This window comes from Epinephelus lanceolatus, chromosome 14, assembly GCF_041903045.1.
Source record: "Epinephelus lanceolatus isolate andai-2023 chromosome 14, ASM4190304v1, whole genome shotgun sequence".
Taxonomy (NCBI): Eukaryota; Metazoa; Chordata; class Actinopteri; order Perciformes; family Serranidae; genus Epinephelus; species Epinephelus lanceolatus.
Window position 1 is genome coordinate 16703072 of NC_135747.1, and position 26665 is coordinate 16729736.

The window sequence follows — 26665 nt, forward strand, 5'->3', positions numbered from 1 at the left end:
TTGATTGATTGATTGATTAAAAGTTGGTGGTCAGTGGTCAAGGTCACTGTGAGCTCGGAAAACAGGTTCAGGGCTTTAACTCAAGAATTCATAGGTAATCATGACAAAATTTCAGACAAATGTCTAATAGAATATAATAAAAAAGTGATGACATATATCCAAAAAATCAAAGGCCAACTTCAGTGTGACATCAAAATGTTCTGCAAAACAATTTTCTGGCCATTAACCAACGCCATACCTCAGGAACAGAAGGGGAGGCATTTGGTCAGATACTGAATGGGTGCCCGTCTTGAAATTGTGCTGATTGTATAGATCTTCCAGGGGGAAGATGTGTGTGAAGCATCTGTGTTTTCCCAGACATAGATGAGATTCACTGAGGCATATAACTGCTAAGCTAGCACTCTATAGTTAACCTTTAATTAACATTTTCAACATCATTGTACACTGACTTGTAATAGATAGAATGGTGCCTCAATAGTGTTTTCCTTAAAACTGTGCAGACCAGTTGTAGCCCCTGCCAGGCCAAACTTATACAAACCATTCATTCCAATGTTTCTCCTGCATTCATTCTGTAGCAGAGCACTGCAGTAAGTTAATTAACGTGGCGAGTGTCTGTGGTTAGTTCACGTCTGTAACAACAGGACAGTCAAGTGTCTGTCATCTAAAATGAAAAGTCAGTTGAGCAGGTGGAGTAAAGATAGCGTTGTCAGTAGGCTAAAACAAACCCATTAGTGAACGACACTTGAACATGCTGAAGGATTCAGTGTTCTTGTGCTTTTAGCTGAGCTAGACCAGAGATCATTCAGTTAAAACAGATTAGTGATGCTTTTTTGCCCTCATTGTTCCCTGTAAAGTTTGCTGGAAGTGATGTAATGTAGCGTTTTATGTGGAGTGAGTCCACTTTAAAAAAAAACCTTTTTAAATGCCTCGTCAGCAACCACTCATAAAGTTGGGAGGCAGTTTGGCCTTAATGCTTTATCACTTCCACTCTGCGGCCTGAGTGCCTGTTCTTGCACTATGGGTAGGATCCCCCAGAAGTGCGTAATGCTTTACAGCACGAGAGTACACTTCCTTGCCAATGTTTTTTATAAAAGATTGCGATGTAGGGTGTAACCTTATCTGTGTCATCCCTGTCTCACAGAGTTTTGTGGTTTTTATGACTCAGAAGTCAAATTCATATACTTAGCAAGCTATGTATATGGGCTGAAAAGGCTAGCTGTATTTGGGAAATAGTGCAGCTCTTTTGAAACGGGGTTGTGTGAGGTACTTATCTATATTCAGTGTGTTACATGCATTAGATGGCAGTTGGGACATCCCCAGTTTGGAGAAGCAGGCAGGAGTACTAGCATGGATGTTAAGCAATGTACTGCAGTGGACGGCAGCAAAACATAGTTTAGCCACTAAAAACAATTCAGTTAGTCTCAAGTGTACGCTATATGGAGAATATTTTTACAGCTTTATTTTGACGCAAACAGCCCTTCCCAGTGGGTGTGCCATTAACGTCTTCAGTTTCCAATCTGTGCTCTTCTCAAAGCTACCAGACTCTACTGAGAAAACATTAATTTAACATCCCTGAACACAGGAGCTTCTGGTCGATCAGTTAGTTTGTGTTGCTGTGTGACTTTGGTGAATCCGAGCTAACCGTTTTGGAAACTAAAGAAAATATAACTGAAAATGTGCATTTCACTGGTTTTTGAAAGGTGTTTGCATTTACCAGGCAGGGGAAGTCAATCAAAAGATGCAGTTGAGGTGCATTATGGGAAATGTAGGATCCATTATTTTCGGAACTTGAGTCATATGTTTAGAGTTAAATTTAGGATATCTCAGTCTCTGCTGTATCGATTTCAATCCTTCCTTTTTTATTTGTCCCTGTCATGTCCCCCACCTTTGTGGAGGTGCATTGAAAAAATTGTTGGAGTATCCCTTTATTTACTGTACGTCATTGTGTGCCTATTAATTTAATTGAGAGAGATATTTGTGCTTTTCGTGAGATATTTGTTACAATAATGTCACGTATTTATGTCTGTTATTGCTGATACTAATTAAAGTTTTAAAAATTAGTTTGTCATATCTAGTCCACAATACTTCCTTTTTACTTGATAAAATCCAAACAATGTTAAGTGGTGGGAAAATACCTCCACCCAGAGAAAGTCAACTTTGTTCCCATTTCGTACATGTGAACTAGTTCATGATGGTTGTCATAAGCTCAGGGCATTCCTGTATCACCATATAGAGGGAGTCTCATTATGAGACAAACAAATCAGGAGAGGGAAATAATCATATTGTTCCAGTAAGTCAATGTATAATTAGAGGGGAATAACTTAAGTTTTCACTTTTGACAACTATATTACTGAAGTTGGAACAGTAAATATGTTCACTGCACATGACTTAGAGAAATAGTATAGTCATACTTAAGTTGACAATGACACACATCAGAGTGCAATGCAGAGAGATAAAAAGAGGTTCTCCTTGAGGGAAAAGGGCAGGATTTATCTCACAGACTGGCCTACTTTAAAATACCAAATATCCTTACTGGAACTGGGGAGGGTTTGGAGGGACTCCCCAAAGGCTTCTGCAGGTGGTGTTGCTGCACTGTGGTGGCAGCGAGCCAATACAGCTTACTGTCAGCCATTACAGCAGGTGGTGTGCGAGCAGAGCTGAATATGTTCAGATTAAATTGGTAACATACAATGTGTGATTGACATTAATGTATGATGACACTGGGTGGTTGTTTTTTTTTTGCTTAAATCATTAATGGCTCTTTTTGACTGTTGTTTTATCATAAGTAGATTAGTAGAAGTCTAATAGAGAAGCATCAGCATGACTTTGAAAATAAACTTAACACCAGAATTAAAAATATTGTTCCAACAGCCTCCTCTGATTAACCTTAAGTCTGCTGCACCTCTGATCGCCCACTGCAGCCAAGTAAGAACTTCAGGTGCTGGGGGTTGTTAAAAACATATTCAGCTGATATGAAGGGGGTCTTTAAAAGTATACTATGGCGGTAACTGTTTGTAACACATTTAGCAGTGAAAGTGAAAGCCAGCCCCAGATTCACTCTTATTTGGTATTTTGCCTAGCTATACCTGCGTGGGTTTTTTCAGGTGCTGTGTCTTTCAGATGCCTGCTGCTTATTCTCTGGCACCTGGTTGTTACCTTTTTTATCAAGCCCCAAAACCACCTGCGCACAGCTGGGTACATGCCCATAAACATCACGAGCACAGAAAATGAGAATTAAATAAGGACATACAGGCAGAGGGGAGAATTTTTGCAGAAAAACACACTACCAAACACTTGTAGTAAGTGATGATTTAGAGGAATGACTTCTATATGAGTCTACACATTGTTTTTTAAAGAAAATTCTTCATAGTATCTAAAACATTTATATGTATTGTTTTTTTTGTTTCTCCAAATTATAGTCATTGGTAGAAATAATTACTGCAACAGATTTAGCAGCAGTGACAGTCATTGGACAGGGCAAAATGGAGAGACATTTTCACTTCTGTTACAATGTAGTTTGGTCGTTCCTCAGTTTATACATCATCTGGTCATGTCTGTCTAGTGTGAACAGGCAGAACTGAATTCCACATAAATCTGCATCTTTAGGGTAGATTATTTATTTCACCCTTTATACTGATTTTAAGTCTCAAAAAACACAGGATATACAAAGTGTGTTGCATCTACCACAACCTGTTAACAATGTACTCTACATGAAGCAGCTATACATATTCTAATTTTCTATCCTCAATAAAAAGTTATAGTAATATACTGTATAAAAGCCACCAAAAATATCGCTGTCTACTTCCCATACTACCTCTGAGGGACACCTAATGTAAACATGTTAAAAATTACTTTTGGTGAAATTATGATTTGAATGATTAAATGATTTGGTGAAAATGATAAAATTGATGGAGCATATTTGTGGTTCCCAACCTTTTAAGAGACCCGATCCCCAACATTGAGTAAACTGACAACCTCATACTGAGTGACATATTTTATGGATATTTCATATTGTATTCAATACATAGAGATTACAGTATAGAACAACTGATGACCTGTACAAATAACCCAAATAGTGAAGGCAATAACAGCAGGACGTTTATGTGAAACAAGTGAGATTTTTTCCTGTGAATATTACATCAGAGATGGTTTTTTATGATACTTTAGGAACTTTCTACACAATTATCTGTCTGTATAATGTTTTTTCAGTATACATAATAGGCTTCAGTGTTTTCTTCTGCCTGATGCCTGGCCATTGTTCTATTAAATCTTTGGTTGTTTTAGCTGCATACTTCTGTAATGCAGGACATTTAGCAGAGAGTGAATACAGCTTGTGTTCAGGTCTTCACCATGCCATTATCCTGTGACATTTTTTTGAAATTCATATCTTAAATAATAATCTACACTTTAGAAATAAAATTTAATTTATTTTTCTTCACAAAGTAAAAAAAAACGAGATATAGGCCTACTGTTTTTATTTCATTGTTTTTCTTTTTTCTTTTTTTTACACCCCCTAAAATCAAGAACACCTTGCCGTGCCCATGAAGATTTGACAACCCCCGGTGCAGGTTGTGACCCCCAGGTTGGCAACCAGCGATATAGACTATTACACTAAAGGGCTGTTATTTCTGTAGGTGACTGTATTTGAAAATCTTCCAGGCGTTAATCCATTGAAGCCACTTTGAATCTGTCCAAAGTGGGACTTGATCTGATGTCTTAATACAGTGAGCAGAAACTCAGGAACATTACATTCTCTACTGTTCTGACAACTAATGTGTGAAATGACCAAGAATATGCTGCACATAGTGTTATTTTTGTCCCAGTGATCCTTGAATGTTTTTGCACACCTTGTAGTTTGTTCCAGACATGAGAAGCAGTGTTTAACACATGCAGAGAAGTGTAAAAAGAGTAGTTGTATGCAAGAAAATGTTGTTTTGCTAAGCTCAAAGTGTGAGACAGCTCAGTTTGTCACTCCCACTTATTTTTTTTTTTCCATCAGAAGATTCTGGAAACTTTAGATAGATAATGCTCCTGCCTGCCTCAGTGGTAAAGAGTTACACCATGTACGGACTAAGTTCATGTGGCTCAGCATTTAATGGTCATCAGTATACCTTTTATGCTAATGAATGCAAGCAAAATAGCCATCATCCCTGTGCACAAGCTGTCTGATGTTATATAATGATGTAAAGTAACTTTCAACATTTAGCATTATAATAACAGAATTTCATAGGCTTCTTACACCAAGCAGTTACTCAGGCATTAGACTGTACACAGACTTTTGCAGATACACCTCAAAACACTTCCCAATAGTTTCAGTGTCACTTTTATTTGTAAAATACTCACATTGAAAAGTAATAGGCATTGTGGCACTGACTTCACGGAGGCTCACAGCACTAACAAACACACAGTTCATTTAGTGCACATGCATCATGCTAGATTCAAAGCCCTTACAATAATCACGGTTCTTTGCACTTAAACTCAATTTGTTCACAGAGAAAACAGTTTGTGTTGCTTCAGTTTGATTTTTGGATGTCAAGTTTGTTAGTCAATCCAAACACGACCTCAATGCGCGGCGGGTTTCCCCCCAGGCTCCAGAGAGGCTAATAAACTAAACACAAGCTATTAAACCAACTAAACACAGCACACACAGTGTATAGCAAAACACACACATACACACAGGCACAGACTGTAGTCGAAGCTGAATGGCACAACAGTGCACATCACGGCTGGTTTTGAAGGCTTTTGCAGCTGTTGACAAAGCGGCAGAGGCAGTCCTTGTGCAGAGACAAATCCACTGATAAAGCTGTCGATGTTCAGACTCTGTTTGGTCCCTTCGTCCTCTCTATGGAAAGATTCACTGATGGCTTGTCTTTCATAGTTTAGGGTCGTACTTTTTGTGTGATGTCCAATCAAATGCAGTTTAGGTATGATAAACGCTAAGTTGATCTGGATCATTCTGAATTCTATAAATACTAGCTTACAAGACAGTGTAAAGGTTAATGAATTACCCGCTGTTACCCCAAATGTATCAAATCTTGTGTCTGTAAGACAGCTTTTTGCAGAAAAGATACAAACACAGTCCTGTGAGACAGTCTAACCCACCTGTTATGCTTCTCCCACCCAATAACACATTACAGCTCACCACATGTTACAAGATCTTCAAGCCAATACCTTACATTAGCGGGGTGGATTTGGAATCAGGCACTACTCTTCTCCCTCCCTGCCTCTCCCTCTTCTTCTCTCTTCCCTCTTTTCCCTCTTATCTTACTTGACAAAGTGCAGGGCCTCAGCCGCCACCACAGAGCCTTTGCTGCTATCGAGGCTGGTGACCAGCTTGTAGCCTGATCTCAGCGCTAGCATCACTGTCTCTAGTTTCAGACAGTCAAGTGTGCACAAAAATGTGCTGTCCTCCTTCAGAACGAGCCGTGATCCCGGCTCCGACTTGATGAAGTGTCGGAACTGGATCACATTGGACGACACCACAAATTCTTCCGGAAAGCCATCCAGGCGGCTCTTGGAGATCTGCACCAGCCGCGCTTTGACCTTTTCGATGAAGGTGGAGTCACTGCAGTACACCTTGAGGCCCTGCGACCTCTCATGGCTGTCTGTCATCTCCAAAAAGGCGGCCTCCCGCTGGGCCGCCCTCTGACTTTCCCATTCGACCACGCTTTCCACCAGTTCACTCAGACGGTAAAAATCAGCCTCCCGTCGCAGGAGCCCTGCCTCCCGGAAGTCGTCGGGCAGCTGGAGCTCTCCAGTTCGGAGGTAGTTGAGCACATGGCGAAAAACTGGACCATCTCTATCGATGAATGGGTTGCCCATGGAATCAGTGTGCTGAACCGGCTTCTTACCGTTGGCCAGCTCTTCCAGAAAGGAACCCTGGTGTTTGGCAAGGGTGGTCCGATGGGCGGTGTACAGAAACCCCCCTACGTTGATGGTGATGGTGCCTGAAGAGGGCTTCTTGAAGCTCTTGCTGGGCTGCAGCAGGTCCGGGTTGATGTGCCTCAGTTCACTTTCCATCCTTCTGAGGTTCCATTCCATTCTCCAGTCACCCTCTCCAGCCTCGACCCAGCCTCCTCAGAGCTGGTGTGTCTGCAGCACAAATGGAGTCGGGTTTTTTTTTTTTTTTTTCGTCTCTTTTGGATCTGGCTGTGTGAGTCTGTGCTGCTGCTGAGAAAATGAAAAGGTGTTGTCAGCTGTTGTATAGTGAGAGTGAATGTGTCTGCGAGTGTGTGATGGTGGATGGATGAGTGCTGTCTGGCAGGAGCTACAGTGAACTGGGAGCTGAAAACAGACTGGCTCTCTCTGCTGCTTGGTGTCCCTCCTCTCTCTCTCTCTCTCTCTCTCTCTCTCTCTCTCTCTCTCTCTCTCTCTCTCTCTCTCTCTCTCTCTCTCTCTCTTTAGGAGTGGGTGGGCAGACAGCGTCACATTCAGGGAGGAGAGAGAGGGAATATGAGAGCAAACAACAGAAGAGTACGGACTCCAGCTCTTTCTTTCTTGCTTGCTCCCTTTCCCTAATTATCTTAGATAAAAAGGATCGGAGCTGATCTCTCTCTCTCGCGCGTGCGCGCGCGCTCACACTCACACTCACACACACACACACACACACACACACATACACACACCCTTCACCAGATGGAGGGGGGGTTGCTTCCATAATTTTTGTGGTGTGAAACTGTCTCAGTTTGTGAGAGTCTGAATATGAATCTCCTTTTTCAGCCACATCCATCTGTTTACCACACAGTGCTACATGTGAACTGGAATCTGTTTGAAAAGGAGTCCAGTTTAATTCGGGGCTTGACAGCCATGCTTTTTTTGTCTCATCTCTGGTTATGACAGGCAGAAGTAGGCTGCTAGCCTTACTTATGTAAATGAAAGCAACAGGGAATGCATTTATATAAACAGTAGATATCCTGTTTTCTTTCTTTCTTTTTTTTTTTTTTGGCAGAGTAACAAGCAGTCCTCTGTCTTAGCGAATGTTACTTGTGCATTGATTGTCCAGTAGAGGAAATGGACCAGTTACAGTCGACAATGGTCTGGATATGAAGGACAGGCTTTGAATTAGCTAATGGTTTGGCCTGTAGGCCCCCCTCAGAGGAGCTGCACGCGACTGGTAATTTGGTTCAAATGCCTCATACCACTACTGCATGTCTGTGTGTGTCTGTGTGTGTCTGTGTGTGTGTTTTACATAGCAGTGTCTCTCCCAGTGCAACTGCAGATTTGTAAAAATCACATTTCATATCAAACATGAGGAAATACACAGGCTGCAAAGGTAAGGCATGCTACTATAAAGTGTTTGGTTTCTGAGCAGTCACAGTGTGTGAGTCAGAATAAATAACATAATGAAAATCTGTGTGTACAGTGTAGACGATTGGATCTGTTCTATGCTAATGCTTTAGCATACTGGCCACTGTGCTGATTGGAAAGTATCATTCTGGGTTGGCGGTAATGGCTTATAGTACTTAATGTGGCATAGTCTCCTAGATTTGTGTTGGAGATGTGTATTAACTTCCAGGGGATACTTGAAGAGAGTGTGTTTGGTCATTAGAAAGTGTGCACCTGAACATTGATGTGTTGTGAATACATAGTCTGCCTAGAGACCCCTGTGTGTCTATCAGTGTCTCTCGACCTTCGATCTTGTGAGTCATCTGTTAACTGGAGAAGTAGAAAAACAGTACAAAACAGATGCTCTTACGTGTGTACAAGCAGTCGGGCAGACACCCTGCACTCTAGCATTATGTTTATACTGGATTCTGTCCCCAACAACAATTCTGTTGTAGAAAATATTTCAGTCCAGATGGTTTGTAACCTACTTCAGATGTTTTTTTTACACCAGGAAGGCAATGCCAGTCCATTTGCATAATTTATCAGCACTTGCGCAAGAGTCTGGCAATGACAAAATACCTGGATTGTGGCAATATTTGTCCCTGCAGGGCAGCAGAGACAGTGGGCTTGCTTTGCAGGGATGTTTATCTCTCAGACTAGCTGAAGAAAGGAGGACGCACAACTCCAATATTTTTAAAAACAGTGGGTGCAAGTTGCAGAATGATTCCAAAAAAACTTGTGGGCAACAGCATTCACAAAAGACAAAAAAGTCAAAATGTATAATTTACTAGGGCAACACACGGTCAAACAGACAAACAAACAAACAAACAAACGTTTGGGCCTAAGACTTCTTTAGTGTATCAAACAGAGACAAAGACACTGAAAGCCTGTTATATACATAGGTAAAGTTCTAGCACCAATCAAAATGCAAGGTATAATGAGAGGCAATAGAAACCATCTGTGTTGCAGCTGCAGCCAATGACAGGCTGACACAGAGCAATTGTCAAGACTGTTGCACCTGAGTCAATCCATTAATAGAAACATGCAAATACATTGAAAACATAAGAACATACAAGTTATACACTCAGACTAGTTGAATGGGAAAAGGGGAGAATTAAAGTGACTGAAAAGAGGCTGTATAAAGCTTTTAAGTCACTGGGCATAACTCAACTAGGGACTAAGAGAACCCCAGCTAAATAGTCAGAACCTAATACACACTAGACTCACAAGTTAGTCTTTAGACGCTTTGCTTAACTAAAGACTGATGACTTTCTCCCTGATTTTGTGTTTAGATGGGCGGATACAATTTCAGAGTTTAAAAAAACTCCCTACGTTGCAGAACCAATAGTAAATCCGCAGGGCGGTCCTTCGGTGGCTCGTTGAACTCTTGTGCTCGTAAACATAGTCCGACTAAAAACACGTGTAGCGGTACAAAATGGCTCAAGTCGCTGTAAGTCCTTCATTTCCACAATCTTGTGGACAGAGCACACGTTTGATAAAATGGAGTTAAATCTCTCGGCATCCATTTTCAAGCTCTCTGTGTGTTTGTGTCCTTGTGTCCTTGCAGACGAGAAAAGGGGGAGCGCACATTTCCGGGGGGGGGGGGTGTCCTTTTCAAAAATGCAAGAGGCGTTGCTTTGTTGCCGGCCGTTTTCTCCGGTGTGTTAAACACACTTTAGAAAGGAGTGTCCCCAGACTATCAGAAGGCGGAGATCTCTGATTGTCTGGTGGCAAGACTAAATACACACCAATCTCAATATTCAAAAATATAAAATAGGAAAAGTTTAATCATTTTTAAACTTTTCCCCGTAACTTAAAAGCTTTTTACAGCCTCTTTTCAGTCACTTTAATTCTCCCCTTTTCCCATTCAACTAGTCTGAGTCTGTATAACTTGTATGTTCTTATGTTTTCAATGTATTTGCATGTTTCTATTAATGGATTGACTCAGGTGCAACAGTCTTGACAATTGCTCTGTGTCAGCCTGTCATTGGCTGCAGCTGCAACACAGATGGTTTCTATTGCCTCTCATTATACCTTGCATTGTGATTGGTGCTAGAACTTTACCTATGTATATAACAGGCTTTCAGTGTCTTTGTCTCTGTTTGATACACTGACGAAGGCTTAGGCCCTAGTAAATTATACATTTTGACTTTTTTGTCTTTTGTGAGTACTGTTGCCCACAAGTTGTTTTTTTTTTTTATCTCTGACTACTCGGTGGCAAAATATAGTGTACTCAAATATTTCACTGATGATGACTTGGATGTGCTGAACATCGCAGAAAATAGTAGCAGTAGCTATAAATCATTTTGTCTCTAAAACATCAATAAATTGTGAAAAATGTCCATCCGTGGTCAGGGGTGGTGTCTTCAAAATGTCTTTTTTTTGTCAGACCATTAGACCCAACCCCAAATATATATTAACTTTATTACCCAAAAAGACATATTAACCACAAAATATTCACATTGAAGGTACCTGCACCAGTGATTTTTTTTGCATTTTTGCTTATAAAATTATTTAAACTGACTAATTGTTTAAGCTCTGGGCGATATAGCCTAAAAAACAAAAATTCTCAACAAATCCGATTCACGATTTAAATCAATTTTCCCCCTCTACTTAAAATCAATTTTCAGACAAATATTTGCGGCCTGGTAGCACGTAAATGGGCTCCAAAACTTTCAGCATGTGAATAAACCCCAGCTTTTCCACGGTAAATATGGGCACCATATCTCTTGCAAGATACATCGCGACTCCATCTGTGATGGTTCTCCACCGGGCTCCTTTCTCATCATACCGCAGTGTTTCCCCTACCATTATATTGCCACAAAACCGAACTCGTTCCCTTTCTTGGGAACGAGTTCTTCCCCGCTCACTGCCATGATGTTTGTGTATCAAGCGCGCGGGGGGGGGGGGGGGAGGGGGGGGGGGGGGTGATCCCACTCTGAACTACAGGAGCCCAGTGGGGAGCGTTGGTGGCGGATATTAAAGAGAAACTCGGATTTTCATTAAAACAAATTGACCTAAACTACAAATTTCAATTAATCGATAAAATCGATTTATCGCCTAGCTTTACAAATTGTGAGAGTGGCTTCGCAAAGGAGCTGGATGGCCTTGGAGTGGATGCCGACCTTACAGACATAAGAGCTTGGTGCATCTACCAAACATCAGTGGGTTTATGCTAGGCCTGACCCAAAAAATTCAAAGCTTCGAAGCTTCGTTCGATGGATTTTTGTGAAAAAATCGAATATTCTGCCTTTTTTTTCCTCCCATTTTTTGGGGTGACCTTGAACACAACACTAACCCCATTAGGCCAAGTAAAGAAGTCATCTGGTCTAATTGTTGCATGAATTGCCTAAAAAAGTTTCACAGTAAATCAGAACTGGGATATTATTATTGACACGGGTTATTTGAAATGGACAAAGGTATTCTTTACTGGTGAGTTAAGGGAGAATAGCTATCATGTAATTAAAAAAGAAAACATCTCTGACAAGGAAAGCCCGATGTGCAATGAATGGAGACCTATTATCCTGCTTCAACACAGACGACTAAATTCTTTCAACAATGTGACTCAATAATGATAAAGTAGATTTTATTGATGTAGAATAATATGCTGATGGTGACATTTTCCACCTGTCCGCTGCGCTCTGATGCTCTGGTGTCAGTGACACATGCTGCTCTGAGTCGCGCATCTGTCTGCTTGTGCTGCAGTGCACGCCGAGGGTTTTAATTTTTAATGTTAAATTCACTTCAGCCAGAAGTGTTTTTTCGTTTGTGAATATTTTTATCTTAATTCTAGGGTTGCAAGAAACTACGTTTTTGCCATAATTTTTAAGTTAATAACTGTTTTGGATTTTTTTTTTTTCTCCACTCAACCCCCCCCCCCCCCCCCCCCCCTTGAACGCCTTGAACTCTGTCATGTTCCCCAAGTCATTTCTGATCACTTTTTGCAGTGTGGCATGGTGTGTTTTTGTAAATGCGCTATCTCAAGAACACCTTGAGGAGAGTTCTTCAAATTTGGCACAAAGGTCACTGTGACCTCACGTCTGTCTTATTCTTGTAAATGCAGTATCTCAAGAATGCCTTGAGGGAATTTCTTCAAATTTGGCACAAACATTAATTTGGGCTGAAGACTAAATTGATTTAGAGGTCAAAGGTCAAGGTCAGTGTGACCTCATAAGACAAAAACTTTTTGGCCATAATTCAAGAATTCTTACGCAAATTAAAATAAAACTTTACACAAATGTCTACTAGGATAAAATGAAGTGATGACATTTTATATCCAAAAGGTCAAAGGTCAGCTTCATTGCATCTTCATATTGTTCTACATAAACCACTTTTCTGGCCATTATTTAACATCATATCTCAGGAACAGAAGGGGATACATTTGGTCAGTTACAGAATTGGTGACTCTAATCTTGGGTGCCCACTTTGAAACTGCTGATTGTATAGATCTTCTGTGCTGCCAGATATGTGTGAAGCTTCCATGTTTTCACAGACATGGATGTAAACTGTAGTAATTAATGCATAGACATATGCGAGCAGTTTCATGTAGGAACTGTTTTCTTTCTACTGAATTACATCCACTAACTGTATCACCGTGCTGAAGGAAGCGTACATCTACTCATGGAGGAGAGGCTCATGCTTGTGACGGCGCAAGTTATAGACATTATTGGCATCCTTATCAGCTGAACTGTAATATTAGCTAGCTCAGCGGTGCTAGATGAGCTAGTAGTAGATGCTGTAAGAGATATCACAACTATGCAAATAATCCCAGCTCTTTTCCCAAACAAACTTAATAGAAATAAATCAGCGACACTCCGTAGCAAAGATGGGAGTAAGTCACACATGGGCAAGTCACATGCAAGCCTCAAGTCTTAACCTTCAAGTCTCAAGCAAGTCCCAAGTTACTGTGGTGAGAATCAAGGAAGTCAAGTTGAGTCCCTGCTGTAAGTCAAGCAAGACAAGTCAAGTCATTGCTTACGTCAAGCAAGTCACAAGTCAGGTCATATGAAACAATGATGGTCTGGTTATTAGCCAATAAGTTAATAGGTTAACTCAAAAGACACATTCATGTACCTGTTTTTGAGGATTTTGTAGTGTCAGATGAAGTTGGATGTTGGGGTAGTCATTTCATGGACTTTTGAGCTGCAGATGTTTCATGTCGCTTTTCTCTTCTTACTGCCTTCATTGACAACATTATCTTTTGTTGTATTATTTTTGGACAAGCCCCCTCCATAATAGCTGCTGTATGCGTTCCCCTCTGCTGGTCTGCTGCGCCCTGGTAGGTTGCCAGGTTTGCACGTATTGCACTAGAAATCACCAAACTTCTCAACCTCTCAGCATCTAGAAAAATGCAAATATTTAATTTTAAAAAGTCAAGTCTTTTTGAGTTACATGTCTGAAGTCTAAGTCAAGTCTCAAATCATGAATACAAAGTCAAAGTCAAGTCTTTTATCAGTTTTAGTCAAGCAAGGCCTCAAAGTCCTCACATTTGCAAATCTGGCTCAAGTCAAGTCACATGACTCAAGTCACCCATATTTGCATTGTAGACTGCTTTTTTCTCCGAAGAAACAGTGAGCAACAGGTGTGTAACATTTGTGCAGCAGGTTATCAACTAGTTGCACATTAGAGCTAGTGCTGTAATTGGAAGTTTATTGCAGAAGAATTGACTGAAGATTCATTTTAACTAAAACAGTCAATTCAAACCCAGCGGGATACTGAAATACTGCTTTCTGTGTGAGTGTTTATCTGGGAGAAGATCCCAGAGTGACAGCTCTCCCCGTCTCTGCTGCGATTTTCTAATCATAAGTCATTAGTGGTATCATCATCAACAACACTCAATTGGAATTGCAAACGAGGCCAAGATGCAGCAGAGAGGATTGTGGGAGGTTTGACCTGCTTTCTGCCTCCTGTTCATTAAAACTGGCTCAACGAGGAAGATCGCTATCTTCAAAGTCAGTGAGAATCTGTTTGTCACAGCTGTTGTGTCTCTTTATCAAACTGACATCTCAGGGCGTTCGAATTAAATTTCCCAAAATGCTGCTAGCAAGGACTCTCCTTCCATTTAAAGGTGGTGAATTATTCATAGTGCTGCTCCATGAGCTTGTGGTGTAACATAGAGTCACTGACTGCTGTGAAGCTGGCATGGCAACCACTTTAAATAGGGTCTTGTATGAGCTCAGAGCAGTTAATCTGTTGCCTAATTTATAATGGAAGTCTATCAGGGGTAAAGTTAATCTGATAGATTAAACTGTTCAGATGTCAGCACTGTAGTTTTAAAGAATACATATCGTTTTTTTTAAAAATGTTAACCCAACAATTGATATTAATTTTGAATGGTCATAAAATATCAGTAGTTGTGAGGTTCCGTACAAAGCTTTTACATCACTCTGCATATTTACACTTGAAAACTGCAGTGATCTACAGTCCTATAGGAAAGAAAACGACTGTAATAGTGGTAAAGTTCAAAATGAAATAACCGCACAAAGAAAAATCGAAGTCATGGAGGTATGACACCTAATAAGTCGGACATGTCGTCGGAGGTAAAATACATTGACAGGGTGCTGTAATTGACAAACCCTTCCTTGAACACCCATTGTCCAATCATAGCTTAGCAGCCGTAACCAGGCTCAGCAGGCTGGTCAAGCTATAAATTTCCTCCACATTAGAGCAGCATATGGCTGTAGTAACACTGATACCCCACATTTGGAGGGCAGGTTAAACTGTGTGTTTGTCTGTTTTAAGCTGCAGTCATTAGCACAGGGTGTCTTGGTTGGTCCACCACTTTGTTTCAGACTGGAATAACTCAAAATCTATTGAATGAATTGCAAGGACATTTGGTTAAGATGTCTATAGTAGGCAGAGAATGAAGCCTGCTGATATAGGTGACCCCCTGACTTTTTCTATAGCGCCACCATTACATTTCATGTTTTCTTATTTGTTCAGTAGTTTTTAATTTATAATGAAATACCTGAAAAACTAATGACACTCCTGTTAGCTTTAGCGTCACCTTGTGTTTAAGGCTAGTTATCAAATGCTAGCATGAAAATGGTGAAACATTTTACCTCAACATCAACATACTAGCATTTTCATTGTGAGCATGTTAGCATTTAGTAAAGCACTGCTGTGAGTACAGCCTTACAGAGCTGCTTTGGTTTGGAACTTGACGTGATGAAAAGAAGTACATCACGTCACAACCGTTAAAGCCTAGTTCACATTACACGATTTTCACTGATTTTGACATCACTGAGGATCTTGAGAGCCGCCTTGGGTCGGAGGTGAGTCGGCAGATAGTCTGCCACGACGAGTCCTTATGTGTGAACAAGCCTACGAGCAGGTCGCCCCCTCGTCTGTGACTGGGACTGGATATCTGGCATGCTAGAAAACTGGAGAAGTCTGACACGACTGACAAAGAGCATCAGCCAATGAGAGGCGGGATACGTCCCACGTCAGCACGCAGGAGGACGGAAGAAATATGAGGAGGACAGGCTGCAGGGTTGCCATTTGCCAGGTCCGCTTATTAGCTGCGACTTTGGGCTTGTTTCTAAAGCGGAGTTGCTTATTTTGTCTTGCTCTCTAAACGTCACCTTTCTCTATATCTGTCTAATAAGTTATTTAAACGCATGATAGTATGTCGGACTGCAGTCGCTTCTTTTGGGCTTGTTTCCATAGCCATGGTTACTTGTTTATCTCCCAAGATTTGGCAACACTGACAAGCCAGCAAGCAAAAACAACAATGGCAGCATCCACAGGGTCACAGGGAGCACGTAGTGTTTGGACCCAGGCCCTAGAGGCAGATCTGATTCAACACTGGGAAGAATATCCATGCCTTTATGATGTGTCGTCTCCAATTTTGGTGATGTCACAGCGTTATCTGGGGCTCTGTCGGCGAGGGCTCAGTGGAGAAATCTTGTGGTGTGCACACACCTAACGCAGTTGGCGAGACTCCCACTGACAGAAACACACGTCGCCAGGTATGAACACTCCAAAGAATACGACACAAAATCACAAAATCAGGGTGAAAATCATGTAATGTGAACTAGGCTTAACATGATACATTGAAAGACATATTTTCATAGTGGCGTGTTCAGATAGCAAAGGTGGTCCACATGACATCATACTACCAACAAATCAACGTAATGATTACCTACATCATTATCAAAAAAATTACTCCGATTCAAACATCATAAAAAAAGAAAAAAATCACCAACAAATTATGACTTGACAAAAAAAAAAATCACTTCAAAGGTACAAAGGGAGTCTTTGAGATACTTACAGGCTTGTTATAAGTATTATGTAACACACTGATTTGTAGTCCAGCCACATCACACATAATATCATTTTTAAAAGTTTCTCCCTGTTAAATCCCACAATGCAGCATTTTGAAAAACTTACAGCCACTTAATGCATGTCCAATGCAAAGAGGGTACAATGATCAATAGTAGAAAGGTGCTCAACACCAAAGGATCCCAATAGGAGCCAGCAACCCCCCCTCCCCCAACCCTCCCTAAAATTAAGTAATAGTAAGAATAACCCAGCTGACAATAAAGCTGTTGGACAACTGCTCAATCACTGTTGATCCTTTCAGGGTGAGCTAATTTTTTCTTTCCCAAGTGAAGGAAGAACATAGTGTCACAGAGCCACAGAGTGTAGAGGCGGTGTGGGAGATTTCCAGGATAAAAGACGAGAAATAGACTTACAGCAGCCTAATCCACCAATAATTAAATTGCCCACCAGTTTCCTCTGTGTTACTAGCACTTTGAAGCCTGTTTGATGCATATGGATGCTGCTACTCCATGTTAAAATCAAAATGAGTGGGCTGAATACAGTTACAGACATCGGAAAATCACTCCAAAGTTAATGAATGGAATCATTAAATTTCCTTAATGAAGCAGCCTCTGGGCTTAGTAGTGATGAGCTCTAATGGAAAATTATATTTGGAGATCCAATCAGTGACTTCAACCCCCCCCTCCTCCTTTTATTGCTTCCTTGTTGTCATCATGTGTAGACAAGACTACTATATGTGTGAGAGTGTGTGTAAGGAGTCTGTTTGACCCTTTCTGTTAACATTGTTGACCTGATAGAGTAAGGTGCAGTCACACGCTTGAAATGTGATTGCTAGATCTCACATTTGTGGAGGGACTAACACATTAGGACCACATTATGCTAAGGTCCATTTACTAGATAGTTCGACTAAGACAAATGAATGTCTTTTAATCAGATTTCTAAAGCCATGGCTACATTTCTGTTTTATACATTTCAATAACTATCAAACTGAATGCACATGCACCAGCCTGATTTCCACTCTTACAGTTAGCCACACATAGATGTAGGTCCGCCCAGTCTTTAGACCTGTCAGTAAAAGAAATGGCAGAGAATTAACAGTTTCACCAGTTGTGTTGCATTGGCGAGGTTGACCAAGGCCGCTGTCATTATGCAAGATCCATTATGCCTTCTATAGCAGCTGTATTATTAACTCATCACATGAACCTATAAATTATCATCAGCGGTGATATGAGAAAGGTAATGATGTAGTTTACATTGCTCAGATTGAAAGAGACTTTAGAGGGGCTTTACATTAAAGGGTAATATGCCAAGATCATAAAAATGAAATAAATTTATACCTCCAGTATAAATAAATACAATGAAAAATCTGCCAAACAGGACCAGTCAAGTTGTGCCTGTGTCTTTGCAGCTGTACATATATTGTTTTTAGATATTTTTAAGTGAGATGAATGGGTTGACCTTGACAACACAATACTTTTACAAGAGCAGGGTCCTTCAATGACATACAGTCAGGTCCATAATTATTTGGACAATGATACAGTTGTCATCATTTTGGCTCTGTACACCACCACAATGGGTTTTAAATGAAACAATGAATACCTGCTTAAAGTGCAGACTCTCAGCTTTCATTTAAGGCTTTTTTCAAAAATGTAGTATGAACCGAGTAGGAATGACAACCATTTCTTCACACAGTCCCCCAACTTTAAGGGCTCATAAGTATTTGGACAAACTGTATGTAATGGGTTAGGTCTTATAGGCACATATTTGTAGTCTGTTTTTCCAGTGTTGTTCACATCGTAGTCTTTGAATGAAGGTCATCTTCTCCATACAGTTTATTCCTTTGACAAGTGCAGCCCAGTTGTCCTTTTTGTTGGAGGGATTGCCTGCAGCCATTTACATGTAATGGCTCTCTAGGGAGCAGCCAAAAAACATTTAAAGGTGAGATTCATTCTGTGTTTGTCTGGGATTGTCCCTGGCAAAATGCAGGACTCCCCTCACATCATTGAATTGGTAGTGTTGAGACCTGAAAGTGATTAAGGGAAAAAAAATCTGCTCCTTTTTGCAAAATATTTGCTTTTAGAAGCTTGGTGACGTGACTGTACCATGGACTGTATTTAAAGACGGACAACTTGTTTCCATTTCCTCCCACTGTTAAAAAATGGAGACAAAATGTCCCAGATACAGGTGCTACCATCTTTCGCTCTTGGAGCCAGAGTCTGCACAAGAGCTGTGGTAACAAAGTAAGGTAAATGGTTTTCTAGTTTCCTGACCACTCAAAGCGCTTTTTCACTACTTGTCACATTCACCCATTCACACACACGGTTACACACTGGTGGCTGAGGCTACCATTATAGAGCCACCTGCTACTTAGTAACCACTGACATGCACTCACACACCGATGGAACACTGGGAGCAATTTGGGGGTCAGTATCTTGCCCAAGGATACTTAAACATGTGGAATGGAGGAGCGAAGAGTCAAACCATCGATCCCCTGATTAGTGAACGACCTGCCCATACACCCGTCCAACCCAACTAGGAGCAGCTCCATTGACTGTGAGATGGACACACACAGCTGTCAATCATGTCCACACACCCTTTTTTTGTTATAACATCAAATAACTAATCAAAAACAAACATACATCAGTGTGGAAACAACTACCTAAATTGAAAGAGACCAACTTTATTTGACATGTACTTTGTTTTTTCACAGCTGCTGATATTAGGGGGTGGGGTTTATGGCTGATACTGCAGCCAGCCAAATGGGAGCGATCAAGATGTTCTGGTTTCACTTTTGGGCATCTGCTGTCCATCTTTATATAGCCTACTATCACTGGACTGTACTCACACAGCTAATCGGTGGAATATTGTAGCACTTAGCGAGTGAGCTAACCGCAAAGTCACTAGCAGGTCGGACTAGCACCAGTAAGTCACAAAAGCTCCTGGAGATTATCTCTATTTTCTCTTCATTGTTCTCTTCATTCAGTAAAGTTATTGGAGGGGGAATATGGAGCTCTCCGCACTAACTATTTTAAAGCTAACCAATACCAAGCTCGTTGTTTGCTCAGTCACTAATGTAACAGTGTTCTCACAGTTTATTCAAAGTATGTATTGTTATCATAGACTTCTGTCTCTGGTTTTTGTGCATATGCATCATTCATACACCTGACCTCAAGTTTTTTTATAGTATTTACACACTAATCCTGCTAAAACCACCTCAAAGCTAGAAAATCTCAATTGGCATCATAACTAAAAGGTAACTAGAAGGTCACCAGACTTCAATCAGATCTGAGGCAAGATCAGAGGCAAGAGATTGTTGTTTAAGGGAAGCAATGAAATCATCCAAAAAAGTGTTATTGGAGAGTGATCTGAGAGCGGAGAGAGCTGGGGTCACAGAGGTAGCCTGAGGCACAGTAGCAGAAGCAGCTTATGCAATGCATCACATCTTGTGTTTGTGAGAAAGGAATTCTTTCTGTAGACACTGAATGGAGCTTAAGGTTACTCAACCTTGAAAAGGAAAAAAGGAAGGCAATGGTTTTACAATACTGAAGCACAGCGTCCATGTTGCATGCTGATAAAGATCTTTGACCAACACCTTTGTAGCTATTGCTCAAGCTCTAGTATTATATGTCGACTCTGTGTGTTTGTGGCTTATATACAGTGAAACATAGAGATAGTTTATCGAGAGACGGTGATGGTGGATGGAGGGCTGGTGGGCGGTGAGCTGTTTGTTGTGTTTAACATTAGGAAGGTCATAGCTTTGAGGAAAGGGCCTTAGAGCAGATGGAGGTAAGAGATGAGTGTGAGGGGGTGGATGAGTGACCTCTTCACCTTTGCATCTGTCTCTCTCCTCCTCCTACTGTCTTCACTCGACCATTTTTCACTTCTCTACTCTTAAAGAATTAGCTAAATGCAATGTCTGTAAATGTATTTACGTCTTAAATACAGTTGCTACAGGTCTTGCGTTTTCCATCTACCTGGCAATTTTATGCTCTGCTTTATCAGACTGTCTATAAATAGTTTTTTTATTCAGGATTAAAATGGTATTATCATATTTTGGATTCAATCCTGTAGCCTTATCCTGATCTCATGCACTGATATTTCAAACTTTAATAAGCTCCCTTACTGCTCGTTTGTTTTTGGTGCCAACACTGAGGTGACTGAAGTGCACTGAAGTAAATAATGTTGTTTTACAGAGAAAATATGCCAGCATCACCATGAAATCACTGAGGGTGAACTTTGAGAAATACTGAGGATTTCTTTTAGGGATACAAGTCTGTTTTATAAGTAATGACTTGACGTCCTAACAGAGTAACTCCTAATGTCCACTGGATGCAATGTGGTCATGTTTCGGCTCCGTTGTGATGCAGGAAATGATCTGCTGCACGTCCAGCAAATGTGCCAATACCCACTGCACACACAGGGGTCTTTTCTCAATCCGCTGTCTTTACGTGCTTGGTCTGTCTCTGAAGCATAAAATTCACTTGTGAATGTATTTGAATGTCCTTATTTATTGAAAGTTGTCATAGAGTCAAGATTTGTTACTGACTTTGTGTTATTCTACAAAGGTTTACTAAAAAGAAGGCAATAGACATATATGACACAAAAGCATAATGTCTGTTACCATTGTTATCCAAAAGAAAACAAATGGGGGTCTTTGTAGGAGTAATATAGTGTTTATGTAAATTTCCAGTTGAGGCGTGAAAGAGAGAAGCAAAATAACTCTGAACAACACTGAAAACAAAGCATTTTGTGTCAGCCCATTATTGAAACACAAAAAAATGACACAAAATGTGTCTGCTGAAAATCAGACTGCATAAAGTCGCTCAGTTTCTGATACACTCTCTAAATCACAATGGGGATGTGACATACACAATAAAGCCTGATTGGTTTATTTATTGATAGAATTATTTGCAACTTACAGCACATTTACCCTATTAGCTGCAGCACCCAATCATGGTGACATGAGCTGATGGATAGGTCCATCCAACACGTCTTTGGCTGCTCTTCCGGCAAATCCTAAATGTTTTTGTTGAACTCCTGAACTTTTATGTAGATCTACTGTCAGTGGTAGAAATACAGACAGTGTAACAACCCTGTGTCATATTTACAGGAAACCAGAACCCTATTTTCTCTTTTTTGTGTCTAAGTGACATGTGTGAACAACAATTTTTGAAACTGGTCCAGTATTGAGAATGAGTGCTACAGGCCGCAGTGGTGAAACAGGCTACAGTGTAACCACTTGGGGCAGGTGTGCCCCATCTATGTGCGTTCATTAGAAGTTCTTGTTTTTGCCAAGTAGCATCCTCCGGGGCTAAAAAAAAAAAAAAATTGGCCCAAGCCAGAAGTGCTAAAAAAATGCAGTTCTCTGAGTGGCCACTTGAGGCTGGCTCCAAGAGCAAGTCAATTCCAATGTTAAAATGCCAAACTTTACAGCAGAAATAAACATGTTCAAGGCCTGGTACAAAAAAAAGGTTTTGTCTCTGTAGCTAATTTTCCCATTCATGACAGCTGTACATGTATATAAATCACTCCTTAATGTTTTATTAAGGTTTTATGTTATGCATAATTAAGGGCATGGCTGCTTTGAGTGACAGGCTGTCCGTGGATAGTGTCCTTGGCTTCTGAGTCAGGTCAGTCCCTCGTTTCACCACAGCTCTAGCCTCATCCAAATGTGGCACCTCTGGCTCCAAAAAAACCGCGATGGCAGAAATGCCAAACTCGAGGCTTCAAAACAGAAGATCACAAACCAATGGGTGACATCATGGTAGCTATGTCCAGTATTTTATACAGTCTATGGTTTTTGCCATTGACAGGCTCATAATGGCATTGTGAGTATCTTATAACATTACAAAAAGGACCCCTCAGAGAAGTACCTTTCTGTTCTATTTTGTTTCTTAGTCTCGCTAAAAGAAAAGTCTCATTCTGAAAACTCATGAGAGGTGACTTGTTGCAGGAAGAAAACGGTGAAACGTTTGAGAGTTGGAGAGAGGATTACCAGTAATAGTTTGTGTGGGAGCACACAAAGCATATCTTATCTTTATTTAAAAGATTTTCAGTGTCATGGCTGCAAATTTAGCTAAAATTTAGACTTCTCCCTAAGCGAGACAGAACAGAATAAGCTAAAGGTTCAGAATGACATTTCATTTCTCTGTAGGGTCTTTTCCATAATGTTGTCACACATTAACAGTAACAACATGAGCCTGTCAGTGGCAAAAACAAGCACTTTTAATGGACCTAAATTGAAGGGGCGTACCTGCCCAGAGTGGTTACATTGCAGCCTGTTTCATTGCTGCCGGCTGCAGCACTCTCTCTCAATACTGGACCAATTTCAAAAATTGTTGTTCTCACGAGTCACTTTCAAAAAATTGAAAAATAGGGTTCAGGTTGAAAATACTGGAGTTCTTCCTTAAGGCTCAGTGACATCTAGATTCAGTAGATAGTAATATGTGTCTGCACTGGCTTGCTGTTGTTTTGACATTATTTGTGTTAAAGTCAGGCCTCTGTAATTAAGAATATGACATGATTGGCAGGCAGAGAGCAAGTGTGTGTGTGTGTGTGTGTGTGTTACAGAACAATGTTGGAGAAGAATGGTTACAGCTAAAATTGACAGCAAAGTGCATATAGTTCCCTGTCTCTGCCACTGTTCTGTTCACATCTGAAGGACATCAAACTGCGAAAAATTGTTCAGTGGAGAACATCGTAACTAGCAGCTGCCACTCAACACAGTCAGGTCAAAATTTCCACTTTTACATAAGAAATTTAACTGGGACCTGAGACAATGAGAAAACATCACCTCAGCTGGCATTAATGTGTCATTACAGAGCTGCATCATGATGGGAATAAAGCCATGGAAATGGACGTGGTAATCCATTTCTCTTCTCTTTCAGATGGCATTCTCTCATTACAGGTGGTAGAACATCATTGTAGTGGGTGTTACATTGTCTGTTGTTAATGGAGGACATCACCCCGGACAGACACCTGCATTTAGACTCCTGGGCAGCTGTGAGTGAGAATTTTGCGATAATGCAGAATAAGCTGTACGTAAGATACCATGCCTAAATACCCATGCGAGTTAAGTCTAAAAAGTTGTTGTCCAACCTCTCAGTAAATTGAAAAGCCATGATGCATATAACACCGTCTCAGAAAGTCTCAGCTGCAAACCAAGATGTCTCTACACCCAGTCAGAAAATACACTGCTCAAAAAAATGAAGGGAACGCTTAATCTTCACAGTATAACACCGAGTCAGTTAAACATCAGGGATATCAATCTGTCCATTTGGGAAGCACAAGTGATTGTGAATCAGTTTCACCTGCTTTGGTCCAAATGTAAATGACAACAGGTGCAATGGAGAGGCAAAAGCAAGACAACCCCCAAAAAGGAATGGTTTTGCATGTGGTGGCCACAGATGGTTGCGCTCTCCTTATCCTTCCTCACTGATTCTTCACTAGTTTTGTGTTCTGCTAGTGTCCTTGTCATGACTGGTAGCATGAGGCAGTACCTGCAGCCCAATCAGACTGCACAGGGAGTCCAGCTCCTCCAGGATGGCACATCCATACATGTGGTCGCAAGAAGATTTGCTTTGTCTCCCAGCACAATCTCAAGAGCATGGAGGAGATACCAGGAGACCCACAGTTACACAAGGAGAGCTGGACAGGGCCCTAGAAGGGCATCAAACCAGCAGCAGGACTGGTATCTGCTCCTTTTTTCGAGGAGAGCAGGAGGAGCACTGCCAGAGCCCTAGAAAATGACCTCCAGCAGGCTACTGGTGTGCATGTTTCTGACCAAACTGTCAGAAACAGACTCTATGAGAGGCACATGAGGGCCCGACGTCCCCTAGTGGGACCTGTGCTCACAGCCCAGCAATGAGCAGTGCGATTGGCATTCACCAGAAAATACCAGAATTGGCAGGTCAGCCATTAGCGCCCTGTTCTCTTCACAGATGACAGCAGGTTCACACTGAGCACATGTGAAAGGCGTGAAAGAGTCTGTAGATGCCGTGGTGGACATTATGCTGCTTGTAACGTCATCCAGCATGACCGGTTTGGCAGTGGGTCAGTGATGGCTGGGGAGGCATAACCTTGGAGGGTTGTACAGACCTCCATGTCATAGCCAATGGTACCCTGACTGCTGTTAGGTACGGGGATGAAATCCTCTGAGTGATTGTCAGATTTGCCCTAACCCCAACCCTAAAGGTGCGGACACACCAAACCGACATCAAAGAATTGGCGGCAAAGAAAGCCAACTGTTGCATCATCTACGTCGCCTCACGTCGCCCTGTGTTAGTTGCATTTGAACACACTACACAGGCTACATCCGACGGCCAAGTGGCACGTACATTCTGCGCCTGCGTGAGAGAGAGCGGAGTGAGAGAGTGGTACATCCTGACAGCTGAGGGGTTACCTATCTGTGCAGCCCAGCACTGCAGCACCTCCACAGACTATTACATCCAGACGGTCCTGGTGTTTCCTCCGCAGGCTCAACCCGCTGCTTCTTCCCACTTTAACCTGAATAACAAACCAGGGCTTGGTGCTCCGGTTGGATCCAAACGGAGAGCCGGGGCTAGCTGGAAAGCTAGCGGAGGCTAACTGGCTGTGCTTCCCTCCGGTCATGCTGCGGCTAACGCTCCGCTAGTCGCTCCCAGCTAGCTCCGGTTTGTTATTCAGGTTAAAGTGGGAAGAAGCAGCGGGTCAGTGGGCAGCTGAGTGAAGTGGAGCCTGAGGAGGAAGCACCGGTTAGCCCCGGTTTCACTACAGGCAGATTCACTCACTACAGGAGCGAGTAAATAAAACCTGAACAGCCAATCAGAGTGATCTCTCTCACTGACAAGCTTCGCCGCCGATTCAACATGCTCAATCAGCTGAAAAGCTGCAGACGCCAAAGTGCCGACGGTGCGGGACACACCGCAAAAACTAGGCCGACAGACACTCACCGACAGCCCGACTTTGGTCGACAGCCAACCGTTGGCTTGGTGTGTCAGAGCCTTAACACTTGCCTCTGTGCGATTGTCAGACCTTACGCTAGTGCATATGCTATCTGCCAGCTCATCAGGAGCATGTCCAGACATTGTCAAGAGTGCATACTAGCATGTTGGGACCATACAAACTATTGAGTAACATTGTGATAAAATTCACAGAAGTTGGATCAGCTTGTGATTTAAATTTTTTACTTTGATTTCCGTTTTTACTTTGATTTCCGGTGTGATTTTGAATCCAGCCCTCAGTGGGTTGATGATTTTGGTTGCCATTGACGGCTGTTGCGTCACTTTCTTCTCAACTAATTCTACAATGTACATCAGTTAAGATTTTCAGCTTGAATAATTTGTCCACCAAGATGTGATGTGTGACTTTATATTTAAAGGACAAATATGAAAGTGGTATAAATCATCTCAACTTTCTGCAAGAAAGCAAATTATCACCTTACCCAAAATGTCAAACTATTCTTTAAAGTTAGTGAGTTTTAAATCAAGACTTACTCTATATAACTTATATAAATTGTTTGGACCACTCGTAAATTTGTTTGTACCTACGAAGGTACATGAGAGAAATTGGGTAAATGTGATAAATTCTCTTGTCTGTGCTACTCAGAAGCAAATGTGTTTGCATGAGTAGTTTTTGCACGCGGCCCATTGTGTCTGTTGTATTTCATAGATATTTTTAAATGAAACAGGAGCAGCTGCCCAACAGAACTGAAATCCACCATGTGGCTGCATTGGAAAAGTTGTAATTTTTGGAAAGTGATCTCAAATCTCAGCCTCAGCTGTTCTTTATCAAATAGAGAGTAATAAAATCTCATGCAGCTCCGAATGATGGGTGCGTAGGAGAATTAGGATACTGACTGTCTGCTGAAGGTGCGGACCAAAGCATTGATCTAACACTTAAGAGTTTTATAGCGAAGCCAATGTGCAGAAGTCTACTATTTATCTCAAGTGATCCTCCCACTCATAGAAGCCGTGAGCTACACATGCTGTGGTCAGTCCACATTAAATGTCTGTCCTTTCTATCTCCATCTACAAAATGTGTGTCTCTCCATGTGTACAAAGACATTTCTTTGTCCTTC

At 41.4% G+C, this 26665-nt stretch overlaps 2 protein-coding genes across 2 annotated transcripts in view; one reads left to right on the plus strand and one right to left on the minus strand.

The window, feature by feature from the left end:
- Positions 1-26665, plus strand: part of LOC117251665 (general transcription factor IIF subunit 2-like) — an 81184-nt gene that overhangs the window by 34526 nt on the left and 19993 nt on the right. The gene's annotated exons all lie outside the window — the stretch shown is intronic.
- Positions 5308-7332, minus strand: kctd4 (potassium channel tetramerization domain containing 4). Its single transcript, XM_033618156.2, has one exon. The coding sequence runs from the start codon at positions 7039-7041 to the stop codon at positions 6265-6267; it is 777 nt and encodes a 258-aa protein (XP_033474047.1). The 5' UTR covers positions 7042-7332; the 3' UTR covers positions 5308-6264.

What these genes read in the sequence shown, in the direction of transcription:
- kctd4 (XM_033618156.2), bottom strand. Translation starts at nt 7,041, where the DNA reads ATGGAATGGAACCTCAGAAGGATGGAAAGTGAACTGAGGCACATCAAC.